The sequence below is a fragment of the Ammospiza nelsoni genome, chromosome Z (assembly GCF_027579445.1).
Source record: "Ammospiza nelsoni isolate bAmmNel1 chromosome Z, bAmmNel1.pri, whole genome shotgun sequence".
Classification (NCBI taxonomy): domain Eukaryota; kingdom Metazoa; phylum Chordata; class Aves; order Passeriformes; family Passerellidae; genus Ammospiza; species Ammospiza nelsoni.
The window spans coordinates 55422782-55447080 of NC_080669.1; the positions used below are offsets into that span (position 1 = coordinate 55422782).

Consider the following 24299-nt stretch of genomic DNA (forward strand, 5'->3'; position numbering starts at 1 on the left):
AGACTATAACCTTTTTAAAGAAACACCTTTCCTATTTACAAAGGAAGCATTCCAGTTGTCAGCCATCACAGAGAGGAGCTGAATATGACCAGGGCATATGGGCTGGTGGAAATAATGCCTTTATGATCAGCCTCATTGGAAGACACCATCAAGATCTAGGCGTGATTTTCTGGAAGTGTGCAAAACAGGTGAGTGAAAAGCATAGACTCCTTTCAATAAGAATATTCCTTTTCAATACTAATTCAGTTTAATACATACACCATGTGGTGATGAACATCTGCAGGGATCAGCAGGGATCCTGTGGATAGCAAGCAGGCAGGTATGAGGTAGGCAGGATGAGTAGGCAGGATGCAAGCTGCAGCCCACCCCCTGCAGCTGAGCAGAGCAGGTACACTTCTACTGTACAACTGTTCCTGTGGAGTGCTTATTAAAGTGTATGCATTTTTAACTCTATTACTTTAAAATATTAAACTCGAAGTGTAGAATTAATCAAGTTGTGCAACATTTTATAGAACCAGCTATATAATATTTACATCTTAAATGTAAGGAAAAGATTGAAGGCAAACCTTCTACAATACGTTAACAGATATCAAAAGGATCACCATGTCGTATAGCCAGAATCTAAACCTAAGACAGAATGCCATTTGCAGAACATTCTATTACAATTGTGCTGTATGTGCCCCCAGTGGCAGCTGTTATTAAGACACTAAACCAAAATACTGATCTCAAATAATAGTAATTAAAAACTTCAGCAAAATTTCCCCATTCAAGCCGAGTAAAGCAGCTATAATAACTAGAAATAATGGAAAGACAAAGTAACTGCAATCTGTAATTTGACATTACATATTATGAACTTGCAGAAGTTTTGTTCATTTTCATTTGTCACCTACAGATCTGACTAGTTCCTGGGAATTTCCACTGGCTCCAGAAAAACTGATATTCTGAAATGCTTCTCACTTTGTACAGTATTTCAAATTCTTACATGTTATGATAATTAGAGTGCCAACAATCTGGGAATGCAAAGCAACAACTACTATTTATCTGCCAGCCTTTCATGTCTCCCTATTCTAGGTGCTTTACAAAAGGACAGAATGGCATACAAGCCTACTGAACTACAAGACCAATTTTATCTTTCTAAACATCATTTCAGATACCTAATTTGATAGTATTCCAAATTCCTTGCCCTATAACAACTTTTTTACAGAAATTCAAGACCTTTGCAGGAAGCAGTGCATTTTTGACAACACTTTTTTTTTCCAAGACAAATGACACATTTAGTATTTTAAATATTTAGACAATCCAGATCAAATATTAGCCAGGCAGTTCAGTACAAGACAGTTTCAAATATGCAGTTCTATGGGTTAAAACCTGCACTTTCCTTTGGCATTGAAGTTTGCAGAAATAGTTTTTTATGCTAGCATCAATCCTGAATGCCCTAATACCCTTTTCCATCATTCTTCAGAGCATGTGTTGTATGACTTAATAATCATCAAAAACTCCATAACTGGCTTTACTCGAATGATGATGGTGTGCATTCTAGTTTAATACAACCTTGAGCTACCTTTTTGGGCAAGGACAGTATAAAAAGGAAAGAAGTAATCTCTCTAAGAATACTGCAGTTGCCAACAAAAAAGAAAAATACTTTATACAAACCCTGAAAATTTGTGGATTTTTAAAATCTCATTGAAGAAGTTACACATTTCACTTACTGCTGTTGCTCAATAAAAATAAATTCTTGTAGAAAAACTTGCCCATAAATGAGACAGTTGAACAGAAAGACTTATGTCCCTATGAATTATAGTTCCGGACTGCTTATACTCTGCCTTAAAGCTGTGTATTCTTTCTCTGTACTTGTGCAATGCAATTATATTAGAAGGCCCTCTTAAAACTGGGTGATCTATTGGTTTAGGGAGCTAAAGATTGATTCCAGATGTAGTCCTGCTCTTCTAGCCCTTCAAAAAGTAACTACTGCGCCATCTGTTTTGTAATAGACAATTTCAAAGAGTGCCAAGGGAAATGTTAAATACATTGGTCAAACAGCCACATATACCTCACACACAGGAATCCTAGAGGTCACAGTGTCTCAGACAGATTCATATTTTCAAGTTTTTCCCTCAAATGTTCCACTATGGAAACTCAAGAAACAGCTCTCCTTCCTTCCAAAACAGGAAGATATTTTCCAGATTATTACCAGTGTTGACACGTATGATGCCAAATTCAGACCTGAATTCAGTGGAATTACTGGAATTCACAGTGACATCTCTCCTGTACCTGCTTGACTTCTGGATCCTTGTAGATTATTCCAAATTACTTTCAGGGTTGTTCAGGTTTGGGGTTTTTTTGGAGGGGTTGGGGTGTTTGTTTTTCCCTTCTTTTCCTTTGGTTTTGTTTTGGGGGGTTTGTTTTTTTGTTTTTCTCAAATGAACTTAGTAGCAAAAATGTAATACTAAAATGACTTCAGATTTGGCTGGTTGTCCAAGGAATATGAAGGGTGTGTGAAGTAATGAAGGGTTATTCCATGTCATGAGCGATAATTTTTCTTTTCCCTAGTTATTTCAGGAAGCTTGAAGTAAAGGAATTTTCTTTGTTCTTCTAAATAACGTCTTATGCATCAACATCTCAAAAAAAAAGCACTCAAGTCTGACATCAACATGGCCTAAATTCTTCGCAACAACAAAACTGGAGTAAAAAATATTCTCTGAAGATTTCCCAAGTATAAATCTGAACTTCAGAGCAGCAACTCATGATTTATACCAAACAGTCCTGAGAAAATGTTTAAAATGAAAACAAAAGGAAACAGAAAATCTGCTAGAAATTAGAGAATCACAGTCTTATGCAGTCCTAGAGAGACTTTTTTTCCTGCAGCAACATTAGGTAAATCATTAGTGAAAAGAATTAAAGATTAACAACATGTCTCCAGTTCAATCCTCTTTGCTTTTCCCAGTGCATCCAGTCATATTTTATACCAATTCTTGTACTAAGTTGTTACAAAATTAACTTAGGACTAGCAGACAGAGTAGTGCACTTATTTAAGTATTGCTGACTTTGCTGTGGCTCTCTCTATTCAACATCACATGCAGAATTAGTGCTTTAGACTGTAAGCAGAGTGTCTGGGCGTACCCTAGCCACATCTAAAAGTTCAAAGTTTCCTGATGGTAAGTAAAAAAGAAATTAGTAGGTGAAACATCCCTATCTAGAATATTCCTTAGAACTGAACTTCTTTAAGCTGCTATTTGGGAAGTGTAAGGATATCCCACATATACAAGAAAATTTGGATTTTCAGTATTAAACATTATTAAAACAAAGAAAGGTTATGAAGTGGAATAAGAAACACCTGTTTTGGAGGACATCATAACATAACTTTTTTGAAATTGAAGACATCTGAAAGAAATAAATTCTGAAAATGTACATACACTACATTCTGGCTAATGTACATATTGGCATGAGAGAATACATGCACACCTTTCTGCTACAGCAAAGGCCCCTTTACTTAGGACAAGATTTAATTGAAAATAATAGAATCAAGAAGTAACAGAACAAGATATTATAAATTGCAGATACTCATATTCCAACCCAAAAGGTCCAAGAAGAAAATGGTGCCTGAAAAAAGGACACAGAACAGGAAATATTTTAAGGGAATATGATATAGACCTAGTCTATATAATAATGGATAGTTTTGAATCCTGGTCTCTACAGAGCTAGCATATCTCCTGCAGAGCTATAAAATTATCTCTTATTTAATTTTAGGTACATATCTATACTCTCCCCCCCAAAACACCAAACAAGCCAAAGAACCAAACAATCAAACAAGATCAATCTGGATAAAACTCATTCTTGCAAACCAAGCAGTGTAGTTGTCCCACCTCTTTCTGAGGCTGATGTTCCTGGAAGATAAGACTTCCAGAATAAAGAGGTATTTAGGGAGAAATTTGTTTTAGCCACTAATACTACAACTCATCTTAATTCCTGGTTTTGATTAAGAATTTTTAACTGCTTTTTAGCTGTTCAAGAACATAGATAAGGGACCATAAGAGTGACAAATCATACACTATTCCTCTGCTTCCTAGACACATAATCTGGCTTTAACTAAATCATTACAATGCAGAGATGAAGACTGATCCATCCTTTGAAAAATACTCAAGAATTGGTTTAGGTGAGTTATTTCTTCAGCATCAAAGAAAGAAAATCCAGAAATTCACTGTCAGTAACCCATCTCTCCTTATTCCATAGTTGTCTTAACCCTAAATGTACAGATAAATCCTTCAAAGCTCACTGTTTTCTGGGCTGAGAGGCAAATTTTCTCCAGCTGAGGCCAGTACTCCTCCACTTCACTCTAAGAACACCTATTATGGTACACCTTTTGCTTGGGAAAAATGTGCCAGCCACTTGCTAGCTACTGGCTGGGTCACACACACCATGTCAAAGTGATCTATTCCATCTAAGACGTATAGATCCAAAATTACTCAGCCCAGAGAAAAAAAGAAAGCAATTATTTTGTTCACTTGACACATGCTGTGTTTAGGAGAGTTCAATTTGTAACACTAGTTAATCATTCACAAAAGAACAGAGTTTTAAAAAGTAACTTATTTGTTCCTGGCAGCAGAGAATTAAGACACAATGTACTGAATAACTGGTGCAATACAATTGCTCTGCAGAAATTATTGTATTTCTATCACACACTTTTTGGAAAACGTAATCACTTTAACTTTCATTGTTTTTGTAACTCAGAGGCAAGAATTATTACGCAGAAAAGTCTGCTTCCTTTCTTAGCCATCTTTTTAGTTCTTTGAGTTTCTTAGTTTTTTTTGTTGGTGGTGGTTTCTTGGGGGTTTTTTGTTTGTTTGTTAGGTTGAGGGGTTTTTGTTTTTTTTTTTTTTTTTTTGTTTTTTTTGCCTTTTTTTACTAACAGTGTTGCATCCAGGAAGGACTGATGTTCTTGTCCAGAGAAGGGCAACAGAGCTGGTGATGAGTCTGGAGCACAAGTGCTGTGAGGAGCAGCTGAGGGAGCCGGGGGTGTTTGTCCTGGAGTAAAGAAGTCTCAGGGGGGACCTCATTACTCTCTACAACTGCCTGGAAGGAAGCTGTGGTCAGGTGGGGTCAGTCTATTCTCCCAAGTAACAAGCAACAGAACAAGAGCAGACGGCCTCAAGTTGCACCAGGGGAGATTTAGTTTTCATATGAAGAGCAATTCATGAAAGGGTGATCAGGCATTGGAACAGGCTGCTTAGGAAAGTGGTAGAATCACTGGCCCCAGAAGGGTTAAAAAAACCTGTGGATATGGCACTCAGGGATATGGACTAGCGGTGAACACAGTGGTGCTGGGGTAACAACTGGACTCAATTAGAGGTCTTTTCCAGCCTTAACAATTTAATGACCACCAGTGCAAATCACAATTACTGCCCATAAACTCTATGGCACTGATGGTAGGAGAAATGGGTGTCCATGCCTTTACAAACAACTAGATAACGTGAAAGAACCAATCAGGTTCTGGAAGAATGGGTGTGGGGGTACATGCTGGAGGGGAGATATGTAGAGTATGCGGATCTCTTAAAGGTTGTATCTTCCTAGTACCTCACCCTCCAAAAGCAGGAGTGTGCTTAGAATAAATGGAGGCTGTGTCTGCTAAAAACTGGAGAGATCCTAGATGGTTATGCCCCAGTGGGATCTCCCTAGTTTTCAGCAGAGTTTGTTACTGCAGGACTTCTCTGTCTCATTGTGGACCCTGGGCGTTGGCAGAATGATTTCCTCCACACTGCTAATGGCTGTGGACTTACCCCTCGTTTGTCTGCCTGGAGGAGGTCCTCCATTACTGCTGTGAGGTTACGAGTGTCACCAGACAAACACTACAGAAATAACCCTGGCCACCCACAAGGAGAACTTTTGGCACACAGTTATGCCGTGTGGAACAACTGCTGTGGGTCTCTCGGCAGCACTTTCTACACACCCCGTGTCACTCTCCCCTCCCTGGTGAGAGCCAGCGCTCTCCCACCCTGCTCATTACTGCAGGCAGAGGTGAAACAGGCCCTAACCCTGAAATCCTGGGTCAGCTCTGAAACGGATCCGTGGCTTTTACACGCCAACTCTACCTGTCCTGCGCATTTAGTACATGTTTAACACGTCAGGCTGCGGACGCGTAATGTTTGCGAACATCTGCAATCCCGGTGCGCGCGGGGCTGCGAGTCCCCTTGAAAATCCGGCTTGTAAAGTGCCGTCCTCAACACTGTACTCTCAGGTTTTGGGCAAAGCCCCGGCATCTCCCGCCTTCGCCACCACCCGTGAGGTGAAGGAACCTGCGGTGCCCGGCCCGACAGGGGGAGCGGGCCCGCGGCGCTCCCGGCCAGGCCGCAGGGGGCGGTCCGGGCCCGGCGCCTCTCGCCCCGGCGCAGGCGCCGCCGTGGGCCCGCGGCGGAGGGCAGCTCGCCCCGGGACGGCGGCTCCATGCGCTGCCAGGTAGGTGCCACCAGCCGGCGACCCCGGGGCCGGTCCGGCCGGAGGCTCGGCCGGTGCCTGGCAGGGCGGCAGGGCTCCTGCTGCCCCTGGCCCCGATGGGCAGCGGGAGCGGCCTGGGCGGCGGACGCGGATCCGCGGTCACTCACCGCCCGCCGCCCTCTCCTCCTTCCCCACCCTGTCCTGACAGCCGGGGCAGGAGGGACGCGGCTGAGCCGATCGGCATCGAGATCTTGGCGCTCTGGTTCCGGTCGTGTGCTGGTATTTTGGGAGCGGTGTTCTCGGTAGGCCCCGCGGCGGCCCTGAGCGCTGTCTGTTCCCCGGGCAGGTCTCGGTGCTGTATTTCGCCAGGAGCGCGGAGCTGGCGGGGCTGCGCTGCGAGACCCTCTCGGTGCCACGGGAGATCACCTCTCTGCAGCTCTGGGAGGAGATCGTCAAGGTACACCCCAGGTATGCAGCAAGGGTAACCTTGCGGTACACTTGAGGCACAAAGAAACGTGGATTTGTAAAATTTTTTTTTGTAATGCAAATTAGGTATTTAGCATTAGACTGGAATACATAGCAGTACTTCAACAGCACAAACCCAATGGTCTTACCTTCTTTTGGTAACCCTAAACACTAAATGTTTTGTACAGCTGGAAGTGTTGTAGCTTTTTGTATACACAAGGAAGGCCCAGGTGCAGGAGATGTACCCAAATCTGGGCCTGAGAGTACACATGGTCCATTGTCCGGGAGGGCTGTGGTACGGTAACCTGAAAACTACCATGTTATTGGTCTGTGGAGAAGGTGAGATGTTGCAAGGAGAGATCATGCAGAGCCAGGACAATAAATAAGAAATAAATTATAATATGTGGGTATTTCCAATTGCTTAGGTTAGACATTAGGAAGAAATTCTTCATTGAAAGGATGCAAAGATATTGGAATGAACTACCCAGGGACATGGTGGAGTCACTATCCTTGAAGTTTTTTAAGGGAAGATTGGACTTTGTGCCATGGTCACAGAGTGCTTTTCAAGCTTAATTGATTCTGTGATTAACTGCTGTGAGCCATTGGTCTGAGCCTATGGCACACTCTGCAAGGCAGGTCAGGAAGGGAACTGAAGCCCCAGAAGCTTCCAGCCACTCAGCCTGACACAGCAATTATGGTCAGCCACTTCAGTGCTCTGAAACACTGCTGTTTGCATTTCATAAGGAGTCTGGTCCTGAGAAAGTACTATGTATGCTGTAAGGGTCTCAGCAGCATTGGTGCTCTTGGGGGTGTTAATAGAAATGTCCCCTGTGTTTAAAGCTGAGGGAAGGTGCTCAGTCCTGTCAAGAATGAGTCTGATGAACAAAGGTGGGACACCATTTTGGAGAGATAGAAGGGGATAAAAAAAAGAGTAAATTATAAAAGAGGTTGTGGTCCTCAGGATTTAGTGCTTAGTGCTCTGGACTTACCATAACTTTGGACTTAGATGTCCAAGTCTTTCTTTAGTAAAATGCTCTCAAACACTGTGAAAAAAAATGAACTGTTTAACATTGGTATCTGTTTCCAAGTGAGAAACTCTTCACAAAACACTGGACCAGGGACCTTTTCCTCACAGAGAATTGAAATAAAGTGTGTTTGGGTGCTAGAGGCAGTAGGGAATGCATATATTTTACTTTGCAGCCTTTTCGTCTATGTCAGAAGCAGCAGCAGCACCGTTGGTCATTTTGCTGTAATTTGTCAACTTTGTCCTTTTATGAATGATGACTTAGGGCAGTAGAATTTTCTGGAAAAACTCAATGTAATTGTAGGGCATTGACCACAGACTTCTATTCACATTGCTAATGGATATTCAAATTACAGTTTGAGCATACTTGACTGTGCTTTTCTGTTCGACACATTTTCCCTAACTAATTGGCTTGCAAGGGACTTTAATTAGAGCCTGCCCTTCTAATGGGCACTTCAGTTTCATGGTAGTGCACAGTCCTTTAGTGGCTTGCTTTGCTTTCATACAATCCCTCCCTTCAGTCTGTTCTCGGTGCTACTGTGTTTTGCTCAGCCTGTGCCTTGATTATTTTTCTCTATCTAGCTGGTAGGAAACAAGATGATTTTTACTTGTACTCTTTTGGTCTGCTTACTTGTTTCTAGGCAATACAGCTGAGCTGGTTTTGCCAGATTTTGTAGTCTCGAAGAAGAACTGTTATCATGCCTGTGTCATCTGTGAAGCAAAGTGAAAATTTTCCAAGATAGAAATCCATTTTAATTTAAGTGAAATGTACATTTTTAAGTTAAGTCTGTAGTTAAAAACCATAGTTATTTAGCCAGACTGCAAAGCCTAAGCTCAGTGAAGTTACTTCAGTGAAAGACAGAATTAAAGAGAAAAAGACAAAAGATGATAGAAGGAGTCAGAGCCTGCTCTAAAGGCAAGTCAACCTGACCTCAAATTTTTTTCTGATAAAAAAGAACTAGTAGTAAAAGTCAAACGAAACCCATAAAAATGAATATGTATGAACCTATTATGAAACTGTATGCATATGTATTTAAGAAAGAGATAAAAAGAGACCTGAAGTTCTCAAAAGTACGCATGCCTTTTTTGAAAAGAGCAATCTCCACATGCGTCCAGCGCTGTAATAAACATACCAACTTTACAACTTTGACAAAGTTGTAAAGTTCTCTTCTTTTCGCCGCAAAACATCTGAAGTAAAATGCAATTCTTTTTTCTCCTGTCTTACTGCTATGGCCCTCATGTTTGCTATGTAATTTTACTTAGTCATAGAAATGATTCCCTGCCTCATGATATCCAGAGCTATGGACTCTCACAGCAATATCTCACATAAAAAATATGTAGAAGATCTGCCAGAAGACACATCACATTTGCTCTCTTAGTTCTGTGGCCATTCCTTATCAATAGCAGGTTTCAGACCTGTAAGTACAAAAAACCCAAAGTCTCACAAAGTCTGAGCATGCACAAGAGCAACTCTCTGACTACTAAATCTTCATGAGATCTTATGAACACATACCACAATGCTTCTTGATGCATAAGAAAATTGCTCCAGTCCTGCCAGACTGCATCAAGACAGTATTTCCTTCTAATCCCAAATTGGATAGTTGCTGCCTCCCGAGTTACCAACTTTTTTATTGTAAGCTTCTGAAGTAGGTCCGGTATGGATTTGTTTTGTTCTAACATAGGCCTATGACAAATCCAGTTCCTGATTTCTGAAAATTATACTGATCTAATTTCTTTTTAGCCATTACAAGAAAATCCAAGATTAGGAGGTGTGTGTTTGTTGTATTTTTGACAGTGTCTTGGAAGTGAAGTTGTGTAAGTCTCAGTGGTTTTTACCTCAGCTGCCCAATACTGGGCACTAGTTTGCTGTTTAATGAAATCTCATGGTTAGATGCAGACATTGTCTGGAAACCTATTTGTGCTCTTTCCAATCCCCCTCAGGCTTGCTCTCATCCGGGATCAAGTGGTGTTTGCTGTTCGGCAGGAGTACGTGCTTCTTGGAGATCAGCTCCTGGTCCTGCAGCCTGGAGACGAGGTTGCCATCATCCCACCAATTAGTGGAGGCTGAACCTGCCCAGGTTCTGTTAGGTAGGTATCACTTACTGCCTAGTTTTCTGTGGAGTGTAATCTTGCGCTAAAATACCTCATGAATTCTGTGTGATGTTACAGGAACCTTTTCTTGTTTAGGTCTGAAGATGTGATTGCAATTCTCTCCCTCCACCCCAGTACTCTTTTGAGAAAACCCAACTTGTGTTTCCGTCTGGTGAGTGCAGTGGTGCTGAGCAGAAACTATAAGCCAGTGTACCAGTAAATGATTAACTTGTATGCAGTAAATGGAAGACATTTGCCAGAGAGGTCAGGCATTGCTTTGAATCTGGGTTTTAGGTCTTGTTACTCTTTCCTGGTTGTTTCTTCCTACCAGTGGAAACTTAGCTTGCTTAAACAAGATAATAATGAAAAATTTCCTGCCGCTTTTAAACAGAAAAGATAATAAAGTAAAAATAATTGACTGCTGCTTAAAAATTTTGTTAGTTTGTGGCTGTTAAAAAGGTGTCCTTAGAATAGCTTCATTTCTTTGCCCACTTTGAAGTGCCAGTCCATCCATTCACTGCAGCTTGTTCCATTGCTGCTGATCAAATTACTTCTCATTCCTAGGTGATCTAATGACTGGCTTCTACTCAGATAAGTTAGAAGTGTCTTCTGTGTGGCTGTAACAGACTCATAGTATGAGGACCTGAATGTCCTGGAGAGCATACTCAACTTTAGGATTAGAACTCTAATCCATGCTTATCAGAAATCGTTGTTTTAAACTGTTTGATTTGATGAGATAAATAGGAGGGACTGACAATATCACCACAGATTTACCAGCACTACACAGTGGTCTGTGCTGGTTGAATGTACTGTTGAACCAGGGCCTTGGACTAATTATAGTTTTATCCCACTGTACTAGACTTTCCTATCAGAAAGAAATATGTATGCCATTAAACCAAGTAATTGCTTGTTATTTGCAGTTAATATACTCTCAGTGAGGCTGCTGAGAAGTGAATTTCACATGTAGACTAGTCTCTTGGGCAAACAGATAGTGCCTTGTGTTGTGCATAAATTGGGGCATGAGCACTGGATAAAAAGCAGTTGGCTGATGCTAGTATCTTCAGGAACAACAACAGAGTCTGTTTGGTTTCAGTTTTTCTATTGTGATATGGAAGAAAACGAAGATGTGCCAAAAGATTTTATCAAGCTCAAGTCTGAAAAGCTCTCTGTAGATGAAGTGTCAGAGCTGGTTGTTTCGCCATACTGCGGGGCAGTGTCTCTGTTCATTGGTGAGTTTAATATCTGTGAGCTAAGTCACTAGTTATGTTACTAGTCTAATAAATGTAACTTAGGTTGTCCACATCCCAGACTTGTAGTTCTCAAATAAATCAGTTCCGGGTCTGAGTCCATTATGTTTAGAAAACAGGTTCTGAATTAGTAGAGCAAGACCATGGCAGCTCTTAAACAGCTGCCATGGGCTAAAGTGGTGTGGAGCTTTCTGGCTGATATGGCTATCATAGGACTAAACAGAACAGTAGCTCTGGAGTACAGAACTGCCTGGGAGTTGTTCCCCTGTCCCTTGGGATACAACTTGTTCACGGTGGGAAATGGAGTACTGTGGCTCTGACAACCACATGTCCACACCTGTATGTGAGGTTCTGTAACTCAGGTCTTAGTTGAAAATGGAGTACTGTTCTACCAGCGAGCTGGTGAAGGTCAGGCTGATAGCTCTGTATAGGGCTTAATGTACGTGGCACACATATGAAACTGCTTTGTGTTTAAACCTTAGTGCTACTAGGTTCCTAAATACTGGGAATTTAAAAATTATATGGGCAAATGCCATAATAACCTTATATAACCTTACCAGTTACCACAGAAGATGTCCCAGCCTTGGGTATTGTGGGCTGCAGATCTGTGTAATGTGTAAACTAAATTCTCCCTTTTATAGTAAAGATTTATCTTGTTCAAATAATCTCATTATGCAGCCATGATTAGGGAAGTTGTTTATATTTGCACAGTGCTGACCTTGACCATAGCAAGAGATCCTGGGCTTTTACTCTCTATTAATGTAGTATATAATGTGTATTATAAAGATACAATATGTATTCATTTGCCCACTGCTTTTAGCTGATAAATCATTTTTGTTTAGGTACTACAAGAAATAATTTTGAAGGAAAAAATGTCATTCACTTAGAATATGAAGCATATACTTCAATGGCAGAGACTGAAATAGGGAAAATCTGCAGAGATGTTAGACAGAAATGGCCTTCAGTCAAACATATTGCAGTGCACCACAGACTTGGGTACGTATGTCCATACCCCATTCTTCTGCAACTGGAATATCAGTTCTTGTCTGCTGCATGGCTGTGCTTACATAGTTGCAGAACCCGCAAGAGTGTTTAGAAACCATAGTGCAGCAAAGCTGGCTGCAGGATCAAGCTCTTGCTCTCGAGCTAAGTTTCAAAAATTTTGTTTTCAAAAATGTGTTTATTGGTAGGGTTTACTGGAGTCCACACTTAGCCTGGAAGGATCTTTCATGCTGATGTGATATTTTGAAAGTGGGGAGATATTTCACTCCAGGGAAGGGGAGGCTGTTAGTTTATTTTGTTCTTTATTTTTTAAAGGTGTGAAGTTGGCAGCATTTTCTTTTTCTCTTCTCTCTCCTGTTGAGGGGCTGCAGAATGTTCTTATTGTCAGATTTTAGTCTTTTTATGCTACAAAAAGTCTGGAAGCTAAGGCTGTGGGGCATGGTAATTGCCAGCCATGCTTGTGAGAGAGCCTCCTGTTGTTCCTTGAGTCTTGGATAAGCATTTTCCTTTTGATTCAAAACGTGTAATGCTAGTGTCTGACATACTCTTAGGCCCTCCCAGTTCAGAGAAGATTTCTTGCTAAAACTAGCAGGATTTGCAGAAATCCTGAAGGAATTTGGGATGTGATTGTAAAGGGTAACTAAGATAAAAGGCCTGAGGGGTGGTTTCCCTAGATTTCCTTTATAGTCAGCAGAGGGAGTGGCTGTCATGAGGGCAGGTCAAAGCATTTAGGCTGAGATTTCTTCCTATAGACTGGGCTGAAGGAGTCTGACTGTAGAGGGAAGATTGGGGGGCAGATTTTGGGAGTGCTACAACTGCAAGGAGAAACACAGAACCTTGTGCTTCTCTTAAGTTTAACACAGCACACCAAGTAGGAAACTTGGGAATCTAAAATCAGAATTCATCAAAAAAAGAATTCATCAAAAATTTGGTTTCATTACAAAATCTCCTAGTGTGAGGCAATTAATTTCTTCTTTCACAAATTCTTATGCAAACTGAGATGATTTCTTAGGTTTTTAGGTAAGAACTGGCTGTTCTAATTTGTTATTGTTCATTATTAAGCCAGCTTCCAATGAGTTTCCTATGCATTGTTACAAGTTAGCAATTTCCCCCTCTTAATTCCATAGGCTTAATTTTAAAAAAAGAAAGAATAGAAGAAAAAAGCCTCTGTCTGGTGGGTTTATTTATTCTAGAGTGTGGAATTCTAACATCTGGTACTGATTTTGGTTATGGTTTTCTTTCTTTTAAAAAGTGTATAATCTTTTGGATGTGGTTTGACACTTGCTCAGTATGAATGAGTCAGGAGAGCATGTGGCCAGAATACTGACGTGACATGGCTACAACTTTTGGGTGCTCTTGATGTTAAGTGTTAGCTAAAGCTGCTGTTGTTCCTCTTCTCTCCCTAGTGTGGTTCCAATAACTGAAGCAAGTGTAATTATTGCAGTCTCCTCTCCGCACAGAGCAGAATCCCTTGAAGCAGTGATGTACTGCATCAATGCCTTAAAAGCATCTGTTCCTATATGGAAAAAGGTATGTTTAGGGACAAAATCAAATTTAGGCCTGTGCTAGTCTTAGACATCTGGGCTGCCTTAGCAGTGTTCCAGGCTGTAGCAGCTGCTCTTGATGGGTTGTCAGTGTCTAGCACCAGTGAGTTTCTTCTGCTGCAGCCAGGCCCATTTGTGGCAGGTAGAGCATCTGGAAGGTTCTCCTGGACCTGTACCATCTAGCTCCTCTTTATTTTGAAACCGTCCTAGGGTGAAAGCAAAGGAGGCCTGAGCTGTCCTCTTTTGAGTAGCAAAACTCAGTTCTGCACAGGCTTATGGAAGAATTTGAGTCAGCTTTGCTTTGGACAGCATTGCAGTTTGGAAGTAACAGGAGCATTTCTTGCCTGTCTGTTTGCCCCTCATTGCTGTGGCCATGAGAAAGCACAAAGCACTAAGCAACAGCACACAATGAGCAGAAGTCCCAAAGCTTTATAGGCACACAACAGTGTGTGGAGAAGCCCAGGTCTAGAAAGGGCCTCATTGTATAAAGTCAGTGTTGCATGCGAGTAATGAGCATTATCTCTGCCTCCTGTCCCTGGCAGAACTTGGTATGTGGTTAACAGTGATATTCCACACATTACTTCACTTTTTTGATACCTCCTGAGGAGATGGAAGTTCTCTCAGAATAAATAAGCAGGGACTCAGAATTTGCTGCTTAGGACTGGACTGCTGCTGGTAATCCAGTCTGTCCTTAAGATCTATTGGTAGTGTATTTAGTGTATTAATGTAATTTTTATTTTAATATTGACATTTTGTTACATCTAAATTTTTGTCTCAAAACAACGGTACAGTAGGTTAATATAGCAGCATGAATGCTGTGTACTCTACAGCTATTATATAATTTCTTCTAGATCTCTTTGTTGAATTGACTTCAGCTTAGGTGGGCCCTTTTAAATTCAGTGGGGATCAGCCTGGGGTTCAGCCAAGTCCATATGTTCTAAGGGTGCTGCCCTCTCTTCTGCTTGCCAGCCAAGTGCTGTGCAGTCCTGATGTGATCAGTAAATGATAGTGGGATGGCTATTCAGTTTGGCCTGGCTTGTAGCTGTATATAGCAGACTCACAACATTTCCCATTCTTTGTTTATATTACAGGAGATTTATGAGGATGAATATTCTTGGAAAGAAAACAAGGAATGCTTTTGGGCAAATTCAGAAAAATAATTGTACTTCTTTGAAAATAAAGTGTTACTCTTCCTAATGAGCATATTTACCTTTGAGTTTTTACAGAGATTCTCTGTTTCTAAATGGTTCTAACAGATGTTTCAATTTCAATACTTTAGTTTGGACTGAGTGAAATGAATGAGGATTAATTAGGGGTTTTACTGTCCTTTGGAATTGCCTTTGTGTGCATTTTTAACATGGAGTCAGTTTTAAAAAGAATCTTCCCTAAAATTCTTTGTGGCAAGGTTTAGACTACTCTGTGATAAATACCGTTCTAATTCTTTTACCTTGGTAGTCTGTGTTCTCTGTCTGCATGACAGGTCACCACAGGACAATTGCATTTTTTTCAATCTGAAAGTTCAGAGAGGTTTAATTTTATATGACTGCAGACAAAGTTTGCAAACTTTATGCTATTTTGACATTCTTCTAACATGAAAGCTACTTGAAGTAGATAAACTATTTTAGTGCAGACAGAGGAGAAAATACAAACTATACCCCAGAGTTATTAAATTTTTAGTAGTGCTTATTTTCCAGTAGCTCTGTCTCACAGATTTTTACTGTGCAGCTGATACTATGAGTCCATTGAATTAAACGATATGGATAGGGATTGATACAAAGTTAAAGCTAGTACTCTACCAGCAAAAACAATTGCATTAGCAATAACATGCCAATCTGTAACTACTTAATGATGTCTAGACAAAATTTTGAAGTGACTTTTTGGTTGTGTAGTTGTGTGGTGCTGCAGGAGGAAAAACCCAAGCCAGCTATTACTACAAATACACAACTATAGTGTAATTATGTTCAGTAATTTGACTTAATATGTGTGGGGATTAAAAGTCATCAAATGGAATAGTTTTTCAAAGAAAAGGGAGTTTTTTGAACTTACTGCAATTCATATATGTATTTATATTCACATTTCAGATTTAATCTTATTACAGTTTTTCTCTTGTTACTGTTTCGAAAACTAGTTAAATGAACTGACATAATATGCCTGGGTTTCTCTGGAAATATTGGGTTATGTGTCTGAGCAAGATAATTTGATTTGTTATTCTCCTGTGCCATGGTAGTATTTAGATGCTAATAGTTCAAACTCCCATTGTGTATGGCAGTTCTGCTAATGCTGGGAGGCACTGTTATCTAGTTGTCATTATCAGTGTAGACAAGGTAGATACAAGTGAAGGAAAATAAGGTAATGCAAAATTATTTGCTCAGTTGCTCATATATATGTTCCTATATCATATATAGTTATTTATAATTCAGGTGCAAGGTCGTACTCCTGAGTCAGGGCAATCCCAATCACAAGTACAAGCTGGAGGGAGAATGGATCAAGACTAGCACTGGGGAGAAACACTTGAGGGTATTTGTGAACAAAAAGCTCAGTATGAGCTGGCAACGTGCACTTGCAGCCGAGATATCTGGCTCTGTCCTGGGCTGCACCGAAAGCAGCAGGGCCAGCAGGTCAAAGGGTTTGATTCTGCTCCTCTGCTGTGCCCTCAAGGGACCCTGCTGGAACACTGCATCTGGTTCTGGAGCCCCCAGTGCAAGAAGTTTTGTTGGAATGAGTCCAGAGGAGGACCACTAAGTTTATCAGAGGACTAGAACACCACTCCTATGAAGACAGGCTGAGAGCTGGGGTTTTTCAGCTTGCAGAAAGCTCCAGAGAAACCTTACATCACCTTTCAGTACCTAAACAGGGCTTACAATAAGTTTGGAGGGGGAATTTTCACAAGGACAAGGGGGAATGGCTTTAAGCTGAACTGAGGGTAGGCTTGGATCAGATAATAGGAATAAATTCTTTACTCTGAGGGTGGTAAGGCACTGGCACAGGTTGCCCAGATAAGCTGTGGATGCCCCATTCTTGGGAAGGTTCAAGGTCAGGCTGGACGGGGTTCTGAGTAACCTGGTCTAGTGGAAGGTGTCCCAGCCTATATCAGGATGGTTGCAACTTGATGATCTGTAAGGTCCCTTCCAACACAAACCAGTCTTTGATTCTGTAATCATTACATCACATACTAGTGAAGCTTCAGCTGTATATTGTATTTTATTGTGTCTGCAAAAATCTACTAACAACTTCTAGCTGCACAAAGTAAAATGGGGAAAGTAGGTCATGATCGGTTTTTTTCCCCCAGGGATTTTAATCACTTTTAATACTTAGTTACTGTATCTGAATTAAGCAAATTTTAAGGAAACATACAGCTTCAGGCAGAAACATTGTTAAACTGTGCTTATTAAATTGTTGATGTACTTTCCTCAGTGGAAGTCAGGCCTTCATCTGCAGGACAGCAGCTGCTCTTTGCATGTTTACAGATAACACTCTACAAACCATGTGGGCCCTATTATCTAGGCAGAGGTGGTCAAGTACAAGACTGAGTTTTCGGTTTTTTTGGAGGTTGGAGAGAAGCCCTCTGCTGTTTGAATGTCATTTTTCCTGGGAATTGTACAGAAGAATACTGAGCACAATCACTTGCCTTGTGAAAGAATTATTTTTCACTTTAGAAGAGAAAGAAATACATGAACTTTTTCATACTTGGTGTTCATTTTTCCATGTTTATGTTTGCTGTTACTATGCAACTAATTAGTGTATTAATTTCACAAAAATAAATGTTAGCTTGTTTTTCAGTGGATATTTTATGAATTAAGTGAAACTTATGCAGTGGTTCCATACTAGTGTTGTGCTCTGATACAGAAAATCGATAGTATATCTTTGTTACCATTGTTAAATTCTATTTGGGACCCCATGATCAGGGGCAATTCCTGAGTTGCAGTAGTGTCTCTTTAGTGCCTTTCTAGCACTGCAGTCTCCTGGAAGATTTTTCCAGGGTGACCTTAAGTGCACCTTCCCCATCAGCAATGCAGCTGGGAAGGAGGGTGCAGAAGAGAGAATAATTGTGTACTTCCCCACAGTGACCAGGAACAATGAATGGAAGAGATGTTGTACTGAGTCACAGCTGAGTGTTACAATGTGTGTATGCTGCCATGGTAAAGACAATGAAATGTCATTTTTTGTCCCTAGCTGTGCATGAGGCAAGTACTGCTTTGTTCTGGAACAATGATATATCAGTCTTGTGTAACTTTGGGTTCTTCAGCTGGCATGTAAAAGCGAAATGGAAATGTTTCTGGGAGGGATGATGTGCTAATTAGAGGTAAAATGTATCTCACTGAAATTTAAGTTCATGCTCTGAACTCAGAGTTCTGCCTCCCTCTGTAGGGCTACCCTCTCTGCTAGGGCAGTATTATCATAAGAGGGCAGATTACTGTATTCTAAGATAAATGCTTAAGCTGTGTCTGAAGTGTCCCAGAAGCATTTACAAATTGCCAGGCCAAGGGATGAATCCCAGCAGTGTCTCAATGTGTGTTAAGAAAAGATGTTGTTGCAATTCTTGCTGTCCACACATGCAGAACTACAGTGCTGGATGAGGGCTACTCTGTGTTATGGTGAGGTCCATTGAGTGGGAGGATAGACAGCTGCAGATCTGTCTACAAGGAAGACCCAGCTTTCTGGGATGAGTCCAGCTGTTTCTCTTCCTTGTCCAGAGTAAAGGCTAATCCCACCTCTTCATGAGGCCAGCTGTGTTGAGTTGGTGGCTCTGGTGCATAGAGCAATGTTCCCAGACACAAATGCTACAGACCCAGAGGGTCACCATGTGATTCCTGTAGATATCTGCCAGATGAGGGCTGTCTGTGGAAGTGCATGTCTTCAGAGCGATAATTTGTCCTTCTGAAAAGATGCTTTAGTCTTGGCTGGCAAAATTTGAATACATTGATCCACCCCTTTGTCTGGCTGAACATCCATGTACCAGCACTGATTGATTTTAAGAGTTTCCTTTCCTGATTTTGAGCATTGTGCTCTGTTCTCAAGAGAAGCTCAGCCTGATGCATACGATGAAAACAGCAGCTGATGGATTGTCATGGAATAGTGGGGCGGGGGAGGAAGGGGTTGTTTTATAAGGGGCCTCCCCAGGAGATGGCAGCCAAGAGATGGCTGAGCTCAGGTGCTGCCCATGCTGGCAAATACAGACCCTCACTTTGGCTGTTGCTCATGAGAGTGGCACTGCTGCACTCAGGAATGAAGCCTTTAGATGCTCAACTTTGAACTAGATTTTTGGCCTTTCTCTCTGCTCACTTTATGCACAGCTGTTCCAACTAAGTTGTAGTTTTATAGAGTAGCACATTCATTTGTTGCTTCAGAAGCATTAAAAGGAAGAACTGGTAAATCTAATTATTAACAAATTAGATGTTAAAGCAGACAGTGCTTCCCTTTCCCTTTTAAAATGCTATGAAAAACAGCCTTGAGCATTAAATGCCATTAAATACAATTAACTGTCCTGTGGAGGTGATTGAAAAGAGTTCAGAATAGACTGATGACTATAAATTACCAGTTTCTTTGAGCACCTTAGGCCAGTTTTTTGAAAAACAAACACACCATAAAGTTTGATTGTATCAACTTACTGTAAATTAGCACCCTGATCTATCTTTGTAGCAGTTCTTTCTATAAAAGTTCCATTTTGACTATTTTAAGGGGCAAGTACATTTTAAAAACTGCTAGCATACTAAAACCTGTGATTGCATACAAATAATTGATTAACTGAGAACAAAAAGGTTCACTTAAAATGTAGGACACTTTTTTAAAGCTATGAAAATGTACACTTCATTTACTTTCACAGGCAATAAAAAATTGAGGTAATTAGCTATAGATTTTGAGATGCATTTTCATACCTTAATTCTTTTAGTCTTTACTTTGCAATCTTTTGTTGTAGTTCCGTTTTGGATGGGCTTTAACCCCAGTCAGCAACTCAGCCCCACCCAGTCATTCACTCACACTGCCACTAGTGGAATGGGGGAGAGAATAGGAAGAGTAAAAGTGTGAAGTCTCATGGGTTGAGATGGAAGTTTAATAGGGAAAGTAAAAACTGCTCGTGCAAGCAAAGCAAAACAAAAGAATGCATTCACCACTTCCCATTGGCAGGCAGGTTGAGTCAAACTCAGAAAAGCAGAGTTCCATTGCATGTGACAGTGGCTTGGGAAGACAAACACCAAACACTCCGACTGCCTGTGGTCAGTTGTGGGCAGTTGTCACATCTCTGTCCTTTTCCCACTTTCCTATGCACCCCCAGCCTCCTCGCTGGTGAGGTGGGGTGAAGAGCAGCAAAGGCCTTGAACCTGTCAGCACTGCTTACTGACAGATAAAACATCCCTGAGTTATCAACAGTTTCCAGCAGAAATCCAAAACCCAGCCCCATACTAGCTACTGCACCTCTGCCCCAGTCAAAACCAGCACATACATAAGTCAGTATATAAGGAATCTAGCTTGTAATTCTGCAAACAGTTAAGACTTGCTGAAAGACGGAACTTTGTGCCTTAAGATTTGGTTCATCTGATATTCTGTGATGGAAGTGTAAAAATTGGTAGCCTGAAACCTAAGTGTTTATGTACCACTGGTAAAAGTATGGAGTAATTGGAAGTGGAAATTAAAAGCTATGTAAAAATGTGTAGTTTTCAGGTGGTACTTTCTGACAATATTGTCTTCCTGTCATCTTTCTATTCATAGCCAAGTTCCTCCCTCTCTTCTTTTGCCACATTGTTCCTGCTGAAAAGTTGAATTCAGCTTTTCCAACATATGGTGGGGTATAGCCAGAGCCAGAGTTGTGAAAAGCTACTGCTGACCAATTCTGTAAATAGATAAAGTGCAGAGACTGGCAGAATGGGATGTGATTTTAGATAGCAGTGATAATAAGCCCATGTTTATAGGAAGGCCTGGCCATGGTAATGTTTTAACACCATCTACTCAGCTAGAGCTTTACAAATATTTTGCGCTTATGTGAGCTGGGTTACAGTACAGTACAGCTTACTGGTTATGTTTCACTCTGGACTGTGATCTGCAAGACTTCAGGTGCAGTGTCTTTGTCTACCTAGCAGAGTCAAACCCTCAGGTTCTCACTGTGTGCTACTGGGACAAAGCCATATCTGGCCCCATTTTATGCAGTGCTTTTTCAGTAGCATTGGTTCTCTTTAGGGTGCTGTCTAAAAATAAATGAGTCTGTGTTCAGCAGTAGTCTTGGGTTTTATTGCAGTAATGCTGTTAGGCCCTCAGACAGGCCACCACAGTGATACAGTCCCTGCTCCCACAGAGCTTACATGCTAGCTTTTAGAAGTCAACTTTATTATAAACTCTCTCGTATATTCCAATTTTATACATAGGCTCACATGAAAGCTACTCAGATTTTGGACTTGATTCTAGTACTTCAGGAAATCAGCAGCTAGATTTCAAGACCAGAATCAGATATAACTTGAGTTTGCTGAAGGTATTGCTGCAAGCACAAAGAGAAGTACATGCTGAAGCTGAAAATTTCAGGGTATTTAAAACATGCTGCTTTAAAAAAGTAAACTTAAAAGGAAAAAACAAACCAAACCCTTGCACACAATACAAAATATACATAATATTTCCAGTATTATTTGCGGTTGTGCCAACTTAAAAGTGCAATAGACTTAGTCATTACAAAAACTGAATATCCATTTAAGTATTAATTGTAAAAGAAAAATAAACTAGTAACTTGGAGTGGTTAGGTTAGAATACAAAAACCTTACCCATTGCTATGTCTCCCCTTTATTTTGGAAAAGCAGTATTGTGTCCAGGCTGGGAAGGAGAATTATATTGTCCATGTCAAAATATAACCCAGTGAAGGCTAGTGAATTGAATCATTGCTACCTGATTGATAAACTGTTAAATCCCCAAAGAAGATGCATATTTGATATTGACCTATACTTCCCACTGAATGCAGAAGAAGGAAATCTGGGTCAAGGCCTGAATTGCCTGGTAGGCAGCACCAGAAATTGAAAATTCTACCATCTGGTGTATTGTGAAATTCCTTCTCTGCTCTGGAGTGCATGACCCTGATTATGTAGGAACTTCCCACATACATGGCTGTAGGGGTTATTTTTTTCTGCACAAGTTTATATAAGAATTGAGGCAGACAAATTTTTTCTTTCTACTCTCAGAGCATTTGCCCTCAAAGTTTATAATTACAAATCAGGAGCTTATTCTTTAGATTTATGCAATTGATATTTTTTCCCCACTTTTTAAATATTTGTGTTGGTCACAGACTCAGCTGATGGCAATAATCTTGTTTCATAATTGATATAAGAATCTGAATTGTTTTTCAAAATGTTAGAAAAACCGCAACAAAATGTCCCAAAATGTAACATTTCATAGGTACAAAATAAATTCAAAACACATATAAAACTACACTGAGCATAATCCAGCTGTTGCTGCAAATGAAGCTGTTATTTGCCAAAGGGATGGTTGGCTTTTGACTGATTAGCTATTAAAAAAGACTGAGTAAAACTTTCAAACGTGCTTAAGCCTAGTCCCTCAAAAAATAATGGAAAAGTGCCTAAGCATAATTACAAGCCAGCTTTGGGGGGAAGAAACCATAACTTCGTGTTCTCAATCAGGCACATTTGCATGTTTTACTCTTCAAGTAAATCACCTCAAGTTGCAGACAATCTCACTTGCATGGCAGCATGCATACAAAAAACACACACATCTTCTCTCACAATCAATTTTAAGTGTAACTGACAGGCATGAGAGAGAAAGGCAAGCAAAAGGCCAATTCCCCTGACTGTTACCAGTCTTACAGCATGGGCCTTGTATAAGACTGAGCTTTCATTATAACCAGGCAGCGTAACAGCATGTGATAAACTTGAGGTGTGTAACCAACACAAAGTCACTCAAGTGTTGTGCTCAGAGCTCATTCCAGAGCACTACAGTACTTCACTGTATAAAACATAAGTTAACTTCATCAAGACATGAACAGGTAGGACCAAAAAAAATGTGGTAGGTAAGGAGGTTGTACTGAACTTTGGTCTCCTGGAGGGCACTGAGATGCTAAAGAAGTAAGTGCAGTAAACATTTTACAGAGCTTAGATCTTCACTATCCCCTTTTGTAACGTGCGTAAGTCCTCAGTCAGCTATCCCCTTTAGTTCACTCTATGCTCTTGGTCTTGCAAAATCTTTCAGTACAGAATTAAAGGCAAGATCTTGACTGTCTTTTCTATTTATGTCAAAGACCAAACTGATATCAGAGGGACCGAGAGTATAAAGGCCAGCATAACAGTAGTAGTGCTTCTCAAGATGAAAATGAGTAATAACATTGCAGAGAACATGCTGTAAGTGATTATGAAATTCATATTTTCTTGTCAGGAAGAAAGTATGCAGAAGACAGTTATACATACTATTTGACAATACTTCCCCAAAACAATATCCTTCAGTAATTTAGTTGTGACCTTAGTGCAAGAAATAAGAACTTTTGGAAGACTTTGCCCAACCAGTTGTCCTGTAGCATCCAGACAGACATCTTCATACACAGTTCCCAGTTTATAGATTAGTTAAAGCAAAGGTTTGCTGGTGGAAATTATTTTTCTAAAACAATAAGGATGGAGCTAGTCAATGAAAAAATGACTTTTCTTCTCCCAGTCTGGAAGCTGTATTCACCACACATTCATCATCAGCTTAATAGAAAATGTCCTTTAACACATGTGGTACTTGTCAACTGAATTACCAAGTGATGCTGTTCCACAATAATCTGAAATAAATTCTTCTGTTTCACTCTGCAGTGGATCAAGAGAAGGGCTGCTGGAACAGTATGTTACTGTATACTCCGGACCTGCCAGTTCTAAGGGTTAAGTTTGTTTGAAAGGCAAAAATTTACAAGAAAAGGCATTATAAATCATTTTTGAAAAAACCAAACTGTCCTGCAGTTACTCTTACAATAGAGTAGAATCTGTAAAATATTTCATCTATAAAGACACTTTCATTAAAAATGTTTAAATGTTACTAAGCTTTAAGGCACTCCAGCTGAAGAACTGACTGATCACAACTACTGTTGGTGGCTCAGATCTCCTCTTTATCCATGTAACTCATCTTCAGTCTTTGTCCTTTGTGAGTTCTGCAATTTCATCGACATCTTCTATATCCTGTGTCATTTTCTCGTACTGTCTCTTGAAGAAGCCAAGCTGTGAGAAGTATTAAAATAACACCACATTGCAGTCAGTCATTGATAATTGCAGTCAGTCATTGATAATTCATTGCTCAGCAAAACTAAATACTGTGATGGTAAAAATGCAGCTGTGTGCAAGCATACACTATAGAGTTTGATTTGTAGACAATTCCTGCCTCTAAAATGAAAGGAGGTGGGCCCTAAACTCCTACCTGGTGCAACTGAATGCTAGAGCAGCAGTGCTGATTAGCCAGTTTTCTCCCTGCTGAGATAGGGACATTTCCATGATGCCTTGGTGTGCCAAGAAGCACTTCAAACACCAATGCCCTGGCACGCAGAAA

At 40.5% G+C, this 24299-nt stretch overlaps 3 protein-coding genes across 4 annotated transcripts in view; 2 read left to right on the forward strand and 1 right to left on the reverse strand.

Moving 5' to 3' along the window:
- Positions 1 to 6325: 6325 nt before the first annotated feature.
- LOC132086283 (molybdopterin synthase sulfur carrier subunit-like) lies at positions 6326 to 11221 on the forward strand. Of its 2 annotated transcripts, XR_009420400.1 has the most exons (5): positions 6326 to 6450; positions 6776 to 6897; positions 9860 to 10006; positions 10088 to 10181; positions 11103 to 11221. XR_009420400.1 is itself a non-coding variant. In XM_059491829.1 (4 exons), the coding sequence occupies exons 1-3, from the start codon at positions 6439 to 6441 to the stop codon at positions 9984 to 9986; spliced, it is 261 nt and encodes an 86-aa protein (XP_059347812.1). In that variant the 5' UTR covers positions 6328 to 6438; the 3' UTR covers positions 9987 to 10006; positions 10106 to 10181. The 2 variants fall into 2 exon arrangements, 1 of the variants encoding a protein (XP_059347812.1); XM_059491829.1 differs by lacking the exon at positions 11103 to 11221 and having other exon boundaries at positions 6328 to 6450; positions 10106 to 10181.
- On the forward strand, positions 10112 to 14999 carry LOC132086282 (molybdopterin synthase catalytic subunit). Its single transcript, XM_059491828.1, has 5 exons — positions 10112 to 10181; positions 11103 to 11238; positions 12099 to 12252; positions 13665 to 13788; positions 14894 to 14999. The coding sequence occupies exons 2-5, from the start codon at positions 11118 to 11120 to the stop codon at positions 14960 to 14962; spliced, it is 468 nt and encodes a 155-aa protein (XP_059347811.1). The 5' UTR covers positions 10112 to 10181; positions 11103 to 11117; the 3' UTR covers positions 14963 to 14999.
- A 6022-nt stretch (positions 15000 to 21021) lies between these two features.
- Positions 21022 to 24299, reverse strand: part of ITGA2 (integrin subunit alpha 2) — a 48682-nt gene continuing 45404 nt past the window's right edge. The window contains exon 29 of the mRNA XM_059491827.1: positions 21022 to 23974. Coding sequence (XP_059347810.1) covers positions 23885 to 23974 — 90 coding nt within the window. The 3' untranslated portion in view covers positions 21022 to 23884. The remainder of the gene's footprint in view (positions 23975 to 24299) is intronic.